At 40.3% G+C, this 12,442-nt stretch overlaps 1 protein-coding gene across 10 annotated transcripts in view; it reads left to right on the forward strand.

The window, feature by feature from the left end:
• The window catches only part of APBB2 (amyloid beta precursor protein binding family B member 2), a 161,977-nt gene that overhangs the window by 65,249 nt on the left and 84,286 nt on the right, over positions 1-12,442 (forward strand). For 5 of the 10 annotated variants that reach the window (XM_057371774.1, XM_057371769.1, XM_057371772.1 and 2 more), the window contains exons 4-5: positions 1,504-1,572; positions 5,781-6,581. In XM_057371774.1, the coding sequence (XP_057227757.1) occupies positions 1,554-1,572; positions 5,781-6,581 (820 nt within the window). In that variant the 5' untranslated portion in view covers positions 1,504-1,553. Of the gene's footprint in view, positions 1-1,503; positions 1,573-3,211; positions 3,280-5,780; positions 6,582-12,442 lie in introns of those variants that run through there. The other 5 variants (XM_057371764.1, XM_057371767.1, XM_057371771.1 and 2 more) reach the window with 2 other exon arrangements.

Genomic DNA, 12,442 nt, shown 5'->3' on the forward strand with positions numbered 1-12,442 from the left:
CAGATTGAAGTGGTGATTTTATTCTGTTGAAAGGACAGATCCAGGGTGGAATAGAGATGGCAGCAATGATTTCCTGCTTGGGCAGGAGTGTTGTATTTGATGATCTGGAGAGGTCCTTCCCACCCTCAGCAACTCAAGAKATTTGTGTGGAGGAGTCTGCAGATAGATTTGAGCACTTTGTGTGTGCAAGGTTCTTGCAGCCCTGCTCCTTTCCTGCTCTTGCATTCCCCAGACTGCTCTGCCCACCATCATAATTCACTTTCCTGGTTTTGCTGAGCTTTCTCTTCGCAGCTTCCAAACTCAGTCCAGCAGAGATAYCACTGCTAGAGAAAGCAGCAAGAAGGAAATTGCTGGCTGTAGTCTTTGATCTACCACAGCACTTCATTTGAATGTTATCCTTCCTTTTCCTTTCAGAAACTGTTAGGTGTCACCTGGAATTTGTGTAGATATCTAGGTAAGAAGGAACAGATGACATTTGACATTAAGAAGCCTTTTAGTCTGGATTCCAATTTCAGCTAATAATGTAAATCTTGATTTTATTAGGATGCTTTGGGCTGACATCTATTTAACTATTACCATTTAACTGGTTGTACTTTTAGAATGAATGTTTTAACATTGTTAACTGGTGTTGAGCTGTGATAGTTTTTTAATGAAGGTGTTCTCTGCAACTACTTAGGCTTTAATTAAAAAGTCCAGGTGTACACGATRTACAAGACCTGGGGCTGTAGCCCCATGGCATGAAGTTGTCATTAAATGTTTTGTACTCAGGAGATAGCCTTGCAAAAGGCAAATCTGCTTTATGAGAAGGTGTTTTTTTTTTTTCTTCCTATGTTTCCTAGATGCAGTGACAAAAATAGTAATGAGTACATAGAAATACCTTTTTTTCACTGTGTATGTCGTTCATATCCAAACCAGAGACTTTCAAGCAAAATGGTTTATTTATGAGAAGATGGCCAGGAAAGAGTCCCATACTGGAACTTACTGCCTTTCTTTTTGATCCTCCTGTGGGATCAACCCTGCAGACTATGATTCTTAGTTTTATATGCTACATGTCATTATGCAAATTTTCTTGTGAACCTGCCTTACTGCTGTGTTTACTTTTACCAATCCTGCTGTGTTTTTTGAATAAGCTATATCTTAGGTAATTTGGAAATTACTTGTAGCTCAGGTAATTCAGAAAAACCTCGTATTTTCTAATGTGTTGAAGTTTTTGCTACAGTATGTTGACTAATACTGGGGAATGTTTTTGAATTTGGGCTCCTAGTAAAGTTGTACATTTACAAAAATATAATAGCTATTTTTAATTACATGTTCTTGTTGCTGTAGATTAGCCTCTCCCATACTTTAATGACTGTCAAATATAATTGAAAACTCAAAAGATCCTCACTGTTTTGCTGTGGGCTTTATTTAGAATGCTTAACATCTTTCAGGAGCTTCTCAAATGTGGTATTTTTCTTTTGTGTTTTCCTTTGGTTTTAATTCTTAAATGGTCCCTCTTTTCAGATTTCAAATTATAATCTATTTCCTGATGCATTGCTGACGCCCCGTGAGCCATGTCAGAAGTACTTCCAGGTCAGATGCCCTTTAAAAGATTCTGCTATGCAAATATGTGAAACTTTCCTCTTATTTTTCTTCTTCTTCTTTCCAGGCCCATATTTCACTTATATTTTGCACTTACACATGAAAAAGAGTAAGCACTTCTTTTCTTTTTTAACTGTGCCTTTTTGTAGAAACTTTCTATTCAGCTTTTTTAAAACCTCTCATAGACAATATGGTGTAAAAAAGTTATTGGATGGCAAAGACAAATTGGCCATGCACTGTTCTTTGTTTGCAGTGGCATTTTCTCTCTCTTCTAGCTCTGTAAGTTTTATGAAAAGATTGAAAAATACCAATAAAAGCCATTCAAGTAACAGCATTATTTGTAATATTATGATCCTTAGAAAATTGGCACTACCCTGTGTTAAACACATTATAGTGGTAAAAGTATTTTAATWCCTGTAAGAATGTTAAAAGTATGCCGTTGAGTTTGAAGTTGAGTTCTGTTACAAAGTAAGCAAGCTGAAACCCCTTATTGAATTGCTGTAACAGATCTTCTACCTAGTTAAGTGCTGTCTTGAAGCACCGACAATTTAACAATATTGTTACTCCCAGTAATCACAACATCCTAGGTATTGTTAGCTTTTCACCAGAGTAGAGTATTTTTTAGTGTAATACCCCACTTTTATTCACTTATAACTTGTTATGTGTTCCCCCACTTTAGCTGAGAAGCATGTGTCAACTCAGCGATTCCTGGTCTGGTTGTCCATTTGTGTCTGCTTTTCAGCAGAAGGTAGAGGAATTGAAAATATGGTGCCCTGTGCCGGTAGCATTGTCCTGGCTGGCAGCACAAGGAGCTGTCTGAGAGGGGGGTTGGAGTCTGCCTGTGGCAGCCCCGGGTGCAGGAACCATGGCACAGGRTGTTGGTTAGCTGGTGAGGGGTGCAGTGCCAGCTTGTGTTTAGGTACCCTGCAGCAAAGGAGGCAGCATCAGTGGAAGAGACAATATAAAAGATATGGGAAGTTAGCAATTGGAATTTCAGGCTTGAAATGACAGGCACGTGAAGAATTTGCATTTTATTGAAGTTTTTAATTAGAAAGTTGGGGTGTGCTTCCTCTGGGAAAAGTGATGTGTTTCAAGCATCACTGTGTTCTGTATAAAGGAGGAGGGAYAGGCTATTGCTTTTCTTCCTTGTACTGTTCTACTGTGCAATCTATGTTTTCTTCAGTGGTCTTAGGTATGTCCTTGCATTCCAATGTTTTCTGGCACTTTTCATTAGTCCTAGTCTGGCAGCAACTTCTACCCTTGAGATGCAAGATCTGCCCTTTCCCATCTGTATTTCTTCTGTTTCTACCTCCTTTTCTCTTTTTTCCCCACTTTTCCTCACCTCTGTATCTGCGTCCAAGAGCAGAGGGAAGCTAGCTGCATTCCGGAGCCTGGCTGGCAGTGCAGGGTGACGGCTGGCGAGCCCGCTCTTGGCCCTCGAGAGAAAAGCCCACTTCACTCTGTGCACTCCTTGTGCTGCTCTTTGCCTGTTCATTGATGATTTGATCAACAGATACCTGAGATGAGGTCAGGAGGGGAGGTGGTGGCTAGAGAAAGATTTATTTTGACATTTTTCTGTTCATGATCATACACCAGCCCAACTTAACACCAAGTCGCAAACACTCCTTAGGTCTTTGGCTTGGTCGTTGAATAACGTGCCAGTGTTCATCAAACCAATGGARGACCTTTATCAAGCAGGTCAGTAAAATGTAATACACTTCGTTGCAATGTTTCCAAAGGCTTATTCTTAACAATATTTTTGAGCAATGAAACAATAACAGCAGGGGACTGGCTAAAGATAAGCTGGCAGGCAAATACTTACACTTTATCTAGTGAGATATTTTTTTATGAAATTTGTTCAGTGACAAAAATAGTGGCAAACATCGCATGAAGCGGCTCACTTAAAACAAAGGAGAAGAATAAATTTCAGTCTTGTTCTGTATTGTGGTACTTGTATTTATTGGTGAAAAACATAAATGCTTGTTTTAATTTGCTGAAACATGAAGTAAAATATAATCTAGTGAAATCCCAAGATACCGTACAATTCCATAAATTCTAAAGGTCAGGCAGTGGGGGGGGGGAGGGGAAATTATCCTGTCCTATTACTTTAATTTTTTATGTGACATTCAGGTTTTTAGATTTTAAGTGATTCAGAAAAGGATACAAAGCAGCTAGTTGATACACACAATCTGTTTCATGTAAAACTTGTTGGTAACATCTGATCAGATGCGACCTCCCTTGCATTAGACCTTGTTGGTTTTAGACAAGATCCATAAAGCTAAGTGTATGTATATGATGTGTTTATCTGAGAAATAATTTATGAATTTCCTTAAGTTTTGTGATAGTTGTGTTTTGCAGTCTCTTGTGGCTAACGTTGAAAGTCCTCACAGGATATTTGTTAGCTGTTACCTAAGGTGATGGCTTTTGCAAAGTGTGCATGGGCTGATCTGTCTTCTAAAGAATTTGCAGTTGGTTTAGACTGACTGGGGCTTGAGAAATAGGCAAACATGAAAAACTGTAAAATTTAGTTTAAACTCTGTTTCTAACAAGTTTTAGAAATTGTTCTTCAATAGCTGGGTGGGTGATTCAGGGAACAAAGGTATTACTTTATCTCTTGGTTTTAAATGAACCAGAGTGAGTGTAAGTGAGCAGCTTTGACAGCACATCAAAGAGGCGGGAACATTAGCAACTGTGCCTGCATTTAGGTAACATTGTGAAGTGCTCCTTTTCACTCTGTTTACATATTATATGTTCTTTTAAAACCCATATATTTAATCTCTTGCAAATCTGTAGAGCAGTCGGTTCAGTCATATATCAAATATACAAARATGCAGCAGAGCTCAGTTGGAATGATCTGTCATCGGCTAGCTCAAATTACAGCTTTTCATTCCTGGATAAGCCCAAGGTTCCTTTTTATGTGCAATATAATCATTCAGTGATATCCGAGAATTAAGAACAGAAAGGGTGTTTCATGTTGTGGCAAATGGGTGTGATTTATTAATTGCCCTCTAATTTAGTTGCCAGGTATCAAACAACAGTGACTACTACAGTAAATTGAGGTGTTCATGGAGTACTTGCACAGATTAGTGGAAACCATAAATAGACAGTACAGAAACAAATTATTTTGTTTTTTAATAGTTAATAGTTAATTAAGTTTTTTAATTAGGTTTTTTTGATCTATATTTTGATAATTTTTAATAGTCTAAAAATCTGTTCCCTCAATAAACTTAATATTTTTTCAAAATAAGAGCTGTGCCCCTGACTAACCAGAACAAAAATCAGAAACTTGTCTACAAGTAAACAAAAGAATGGTATTATTTAACAGCGTAGTATTTGCACTCTGCCCTAGGATGTACGTTTTATCCTCAAGCTTGAACTTTTTGAGCTGTAGAAATAGTGAKCTATCTCTGGAGCATGCCCTTTTTTAAAAGTTGATTGCATTCCAGCAGCATATTTTGTCAAAGGATATTTTCGCCTCCCCCTGGCAGTCAAATACTCCTTTATGAAATAATCTTCTAATTGTATTCCCTGACCCTGTATTTCCCTTCTCTTAAAAATAAAAATAAAAAATAAAAAAATATAAAAATAAAAATAAAAAAATTAAAGCCAGGGGAGGGAGGGGAAAAAAAGACAGACAAATGTAGCAGAGCAAGTGCAGGTGTTGGGAGTCAACAACTGACCAGTCAGTCAGGCTTACTAGTAACAGCACTATCTTAGGATGAAAAAGAAGCAGCATCTGTCTGCAGTCTGCTTAGAAATTTCTCACATTTCTGCTTCCTAGTGATGTGCACTTGAGACTCAAGGACTTATTTCCCTCCTTGTTGGAGGCAGAGGTGAAATATTAAAATAGTTATGGTAAGGATAATAGTRAGAGTCCCAGGCATTTGCAGACAGCACCTCTGCTATCCCAGAGTTTGCCTGCAACAGAATCATACATGAAAAATCTCCCCTAAAACTTGTCTTGTATAGGGTCAAGCTTTCTACTTTTTCTCATCTTTGTGGTCCTGATGATCTCTCTGTATGTTTTTCTACCTCTGTTCTTCCTTGTTCAATAAGCTAAGCTTTTATCTCTTCTCTTACCCACTCAGGTTGTGGTAATTTTCCTCCTGTACAACAATTAACAAAAGTGCTACATCCCTTTACCAGAAGCCCTAGCAAAATAGTGTATATAATGAAAYGATGTTTCTGTTCCTTTCCAGTCGATTCCAGCGTGGACGCGCTGGCAGTGTTTATGGCAAGCGGCAGCGCCACGGACGTTGTGAACCGCAACAGCCCCGCCACCCCRCCCAACAGCCTGAACCTGCGCTCCTCTCACAACGAGCTCCTGAATGCGGAGATCAGGCACACGGAGACCAAGAACAGCACTCCTCCCAAATGCAGGAAAAAGTACGCACTGACTAACATTCAGACAGCCATGGGTCTTTCCGATCCAGCAGCTCAGCCCCTTCTGGGGAACAGCTCCGCCAATATAAAGCTGGTGAAGAATGGAGAAAACCAGCTCAGGAAAGCTGCCGAGCAGGGACAGCAGGATCCCAACAAAAACCTCGCTACCACTGCAAGCGTAAATGTAACTTCTGAGAAGTTTGAAAGCAATGAGCCAATCCCACAGGATTCCTCTGGCTGTGAAATACTACCCTCGCAGCCAAGGAGGACCAAGAGCTTCCTGAATTACTACGCAGATCTAGAGACATCAGCTAGAGATCTAGAGCAGGGTTTTGTTGTGATGGAAGATAAGTCTGCACAAAGTAACAGCCAGGCTTCTACCGTTATCGTCAATGGGGAAGTCCTGCCCCGGAAACAGAACAAGATGCCAAGCCCAGAGGACGGCCAGKTTGCCACAGTGTCATCAAGCCCCGAGACAAAGAAAGATCACCCAAAAACTGGGGCCAAAACAGACTGTGCCCTCCATAGGATTCAAAACCTGGCCCCAAGCGATGAGGACTCCAGCTGGACTACCTTGTCCCAGGACAGCGCCTCGCCGAGCTCGCCTGATGAGACAGGTACGCAAGCAAAGGCCTCTGTTTTAAAAAGGCATTGCTTAACTTTTCTCACATGGGGCCAGGAAGGAGAGAAATGGTTTAGCAGTTTCAGTGGGGAAGTGGATTGCATCAAAATACAAGCACTGGCCTTGCACACAGCTGCTTGTCTGCTGGGGAATGCTTGGCAATTTCCTGCTCGATTGTAGTGGCTTCAGGAAAGGCACCAGCAGGTACCCTGTASAGGGTCCTAGAAATATGCTAACTGTACCTTTTGCTAGTTTATAAATAATTGCTCTTCAGTAATCAGTGGGTACATGTTGTGAGAAGAACATGATTGACTGGAGATGCGGAGCCACTGATAGCTACCTACACACAACAAACAAGCTTTTCTGAACCAAGATTTTTAGGTTCAGTGAGATTTTTACTTTTCTAATGCAGAACTTTATAAGCATGGGCGCTCCATCCCAGTCATTTGATGATGCTCCCTATGTACCAGCATAGGTAAAGGGAAGCCCTCCCAGCTGGGGAGTTACGCAGTGAGCCCTGGTGATGTCCCTTCTGCATGTCTGTCATTTTGGGCATGGACAGGGCTCTTCACTGCCACTGCATTTGGGGGAGGAGGAGAACATTTTGTGGGGTCTTCACTGCTCAGTGCTCTCCAACCCTTGCAGTTATGCTCCAGTAATAAATGTTAGGGCCCAAAGGAAGAAAGACATCTGTCTAGGGGAAAAATCTGCAGTAGAGTTTTAGTCATATGACTTCTGGGTAGTGAAAAAATCCCCTAGTCTTGAGACCAGTTAATCCACAAAAGGATGTAGTCCAGCAGATACCTGGGGAATTACTATTGTTCAATCCAGAGATTGTATTTAACACTTCAGTTTATGCAGAAATAGGATAGAATTACTGTTTTCCTGAGAAGACACTGTTGAAAATAACAATATGCATCTTTCAGGACTTCTGAATTGTTTTGTCTTCTTCTTCCTGCTCTTAACAATATTTCATTATTCAAAACCTAGAAAACTGAACGTTGTTTTGTGAGCTATTTTTGTTTTGTTTTCATGTATTTTCTTTTGGAGCTATATAATTAAAATCCCTGAAAATTTTATTCCTAATTGATTGTGCTGAGAATGCATCGTTGTTTAGACAAAATTCCCCTGAACTCTCCTTMGGGCAGGATACTTCTATGTGTGGTCTAATAAAAGATATTTTCAAGAGCCTTGACCCTCTCTCTGAGTGAGGAGACGAAAATGAAACAACTCTATCTAAAGATACGAAACAACTGACTTATTTAAACAAATATTGATGTTGATAAACAGATAACAACAGACATGGAACACCACAAGCACAGTACAGTATAAGAAATGTGTTTTGAGGAAACTCTGATTTCTTCTCCCAGGAAATTAGCTGTATGTGCATCTTGACAAGAGCTATATCGACCTCAACTTTAAGATAATTTTATGAGTGCTTTCAGCCACCTGACCTTCTTTCTGAGATTCAGTACTTCAAAAAAAAAAAAGGAGTCTGAGGTGATTTGAGAAGCAGAAAAAGCCTGTAGTCAGCAAAGCAATGGGATGTCATCGAGACACTTAGCACATGCCAAGCCCTAATGGGTTTTCAGGCAGCCTTCCTAGAGACAGGCAGTGACTTGCCACCAGAGCTGATTGACACCAAGCGCTACAGGCAGTGCCCCAAACAAGCAAGCTCGCTTCCATTAGCCTCRGGCACTGCATCTCCTCTGGGACCTGCTGTGTCTATCCAGCTGAATCCTCTGGCATTTGGAGAGTCTCCTGAATAAGCAGACACCAGCTCCAGGTGGTTTTAATACTGCAAATGGACTGGAATGGGGTTTAAATGACAGGGAAAGCTTCCTTCTCCTCTCTCAAGAAAATTTTCTTAGTCTTGTTTTCAAAGGAAACACATCTTGTGTTATTACACCTATCTACCTATTCCTTCTCTCCCTCTCCATGCATTCATCTGTTTCACCTGGATGAATCTGTTTGTATTCATTGAATGGATCTGTGTGGTGCAAGCTGTAAAGCAGCAGCAAAGCACATGCCCCAGAGCCCAAACCTAGGAGACAATGAGGATGATGTTTTCTGTTTGTGGCTTGCTGGTTTGGTTTTGTTTTTTTTTATGTTTGCTTATTTAGGTGGTTTTTTTTTGTTTGTTTTTTTTTTTTTTTTTTTTTTGTGGTGTGGGTTTTTTTGTTTTGGTTTTGGTCTTTTTATTTGTGTTCTATTGTTAAGAAGCTTCCCAGAAGGCTGTGAAAGGCAGGCACATTTCTTAATCTTCATATCACCTGAAAAAAAAATTCAGTGGAAAGTTACTCTGCCATAGTAAAGTGCAGCACTCTGTGTAGTATTCTCTAATGAATTAGAAATGAGAATTCTTCAGGAAATAAAAGGACTTCTCTTTGCCTCAGAGCCAAGAATAAAACTGGAATTTGCTTTTGCTTTCTGTTTTATATTAATTTGAACAAAACCCCCTCCTTCTACAGCCAGGAATAGCCCCATAATTAGGAAAGTCCCTGAGATGTGGGACACTTGGTGCTAGAGAGCCACAGATGTTTCTTGCTCTGTGACAGCCKCCCCCCTCACTCTCTTTAGGGCTGTGCAGGGGCAGCAGGCTCCTCTGGCTCCCCAGTCTCTCAGCCTTTGGGTCACACTGTGTCCTGTTTGTCCCTGGTGGAAATCAAAGGGGTATTAAAACCACAAGTGTCCCTTTTTCGGGAGTGCTGCTGCTGTGTGCAGTTGCAATACACCAAATGCCTGTCTGCTGCTGTCTCTGGATAAACCCAAGAGGGCTGTTTAATAGCTGGTTACAGATAAATGAGTTCAATCCAGTGCAGAAATGGCAGCTGTGAGACTGGTCCTTGGGGATTAGGAGTGTCGTTCTTGTAAAGAGAGCCTGGTGCTCTGAAATAACGGCACGTCTGGGGAGAATAGCCCTCTTAATACAATAAAAATCACAGTAAATCATGAATTAGTCGGAAAAATTTGTAGCAATGGTCAATTCTGCCTCTGATTTTAACCAGTATCTTTGACCAAATTAAAATGGATGTCCTTTTAAAAGCATGATTCTTCCTTTGCAGTACCTATCTGATAGAGACGGGGGGTAGGGGGGATTTGCTACAGACACTCTGCTGTTTGCTCAGAACGCATTTTCTGTGTTTCTGAGTGGGGAAAACTCATGATTTATGTGCTAAAAATACATTCAATTTCATTGTGGATTAATGCAAGTTTAGTAAAACTAGAGAAAGAACTACCTATACAGTTGTAAGGGTCTAAGTAAACACCCAGTTTTCAGATTTTTGGGAATAAGAATCTCTAGTTCATACCTGCTGTGCATCCTAAACTTTTAATATTGAGCTTTTAGATTTTTTTTAATCCTGCATSTTACTGATAACCATGTCTCAAGAACAGTGTATGTTTTATAATCTTAGGCTTCAGAGTCAGCTTAGGCTGACTGTTTATGAAATAACGAATGTGACTATTGCTCTATATCCCCAGTGTTAGTGTAGGTAACMTTCTGCATGCCAGGTAATTGACTGCATGTTTGTCTCTTATTTAGCCATCCCTATAAGAAGATTTTAGGGTCAGTCTAAAAGAAATAAAGGGCAGCACAGTTAGACAGTGTTTACAGTGTCAGGGTTTACTTGTAGAAGGCCATAAAATAAATTTAACTTGATAGCAAATTAAACTTGAAAGACAATCCTCTCAAGTATACATTGCCACTGTCAATTGTACAGGGAGGCTGCTTGCTATGTGGAGGCAGCCAGGCTGGTTTTATTCTGTGATTCTCGGTGGAGCTACATAAATCCATACYTTGGATGCTTGAGTCCTCTGACTTGAAATGTAAAGATTCCACAATTAAGAGTGGTGATCAGTACCCTTTTGAATTGGGATAGATAATAAAAACAGGTCTGTAAAAGTAAATTAATATGCTTAAATTTAGGAATGGGAGAATAGATGTTTTATATACCAGTAATTAGCATCCTCTCCCAAACACTGTTTGCAATTACCAAAACTTGGGACTATAGAAGAGGTTTCCCAGAATGTATTGYACACATGCAGAGTTCCAGTTTCATACTTAACTGTTTGTCAAAAAGATAAAGAACGATTCTTTAGTTCATCAGAGGCATGGAGTTACCTCCCTAGGGTGGACTTGGTTCAACTGCCCACCTTGTGTCCCTTGAGATGTCTGATGGTGTCCAAGACAGGCAACAGATAAGAGGGAAGAGCTAGGACTTGCATTGGGAGAAGCAATCACAGGCTGAGCAGGATGCACATTAAGTAATGCTCACAGATKAATTAACCAGCTGAATAGAGTCTGAAACATGTGTCCTGCAGTGCAGAAATGAAATCTGTTCATTTTCTGTGTCCATTTTAGAGACAACTCCTTGTTTAATCTCTGCTACGTTATTGCTAAAGGATCCAGGATAGTTTGTCACATTCTTTGTAAACACAGCTCTCTCCTAGTGCGACATCTCTCGCTGGGTGCTTCAGGGCTGGGGGAGATTGAGTTTGAAGACAGCTGCCTTGCTGTGGCTGTGCTTTGCCTGCTACAGCATTGCTGTGGCCAGCTCACTGCTCTGGCTACAGATAGTGTTAAAATTGGCCCTGTCCTAACTGACAAAGTTTCACTGATTTTTGACCTTACGCCAGCTGAACTTCTGGCCACTTGATGCGAGTCTCACAAGCTGGGTTGTTTTGCCTTTGCTATTTCAATTTTGTTTGGTGTTTGTCTTTTCAGGGACACTTCCCATGCTACCTTAGTAACGCATGTAATTCCTAATCCAGAAAAAAATCATAGCACTGCTTTGTATAAGTGCAGTACTATGATTTTGAGTGTGTTAAAAATTAATGTTTTTCTGTTCAGTAAAATGTGTACTTGTGGGGTAAACAAATACCCACGGGGCCAGCTCCCAAAAGACGTGGAACACCTGTGCAGCAAAGTGAAAGATGGCAATGGGGAGTAGAGGTGGTGCCAGGACAGCCCAGGGAAGTAAAGCCAATGTCAGACACTGCCTGAGTAGAGCAGTTCACAAGATGCCCAGAGCACTGCACCTWACTCCATAGTGCACTTGACATGAATGGGTAATGTTAAGAGATATTAGGACACGCTTTCTGTGTGCTGTAGCAAAGTGGAAAACTCTTCTGAGCATCTGTAGGGCAGGCTCAAGTTTCAGAAGTGGGGAATAGCTTAATCATGTCAGGTACTTATCTTGACAACCTTTCTTTGGAAACTTTCCAAGCTTCTGTAGTTTAGGGATGGATGTGTGTAGTTCTGGATGCTGCATGTCCTCTCTGAGGTTGAATATATCTTGTTGGCAAAGCTCTTCTATGCCTAAGATTGTCAGACACAGGACCAAGCAAAGAGAAAGAGAAAACAAATCACAAAAGAGAAAACAGAATGTAATGGGGGAAAGTCAGGATCCTGATTTCAGAGGGATGATAAGGCAGGAAGTTGCACAGAAGAAAAGCCACAATAAGCTGATACCAGACTAACCACCTCTCCCAAAAAAAAAAAAAAAAAAAAAAAAAAAAAAAAAAAAAAAAAAAAAAAAAAAAAAAAAAAAAAAAAAAAAAAAAAAAAAAAAAAAAAAAAAAGAAAGTTTCCAGTTCATAAAGCTGTTCAAGTAATAAAAAATTATGACCAAAATCAATCAGTAAATCTCTGCCTCAGCACTTCTGAATGCTGCATAGAAGTCAGGCCAAACTTCAGTCCACCTGATTGATGCTTTGAAATGGGTATAGACATCTCTGGGGAAGGGAAGAAAAAAATGCTATTACCTTTGGGAGGACCCTTTATGTGCAGGCCTATGTTTAGGCAAGCTGAGAATGAGGTTGTATTCTTCTAGGTGGGGTCTGTGTGCTGTGAAG

This window comes from Malurus melanocephalus, unplaced genomic scaffold, assembly GCF_030028575.1.
Source record: "Malurus melanocephalus ecotype Western Australia unplaced genomic scaffold, MMel_1.1 scaffold_157, whole genome shotgun sequence".
Taxonomy (NCBI): domain Eukaryota; kingdom Metazoa; phylum Chordata; class Aves; order Passeriformes; family Maluridae; genus Malurus; species Malurus melanocephalus.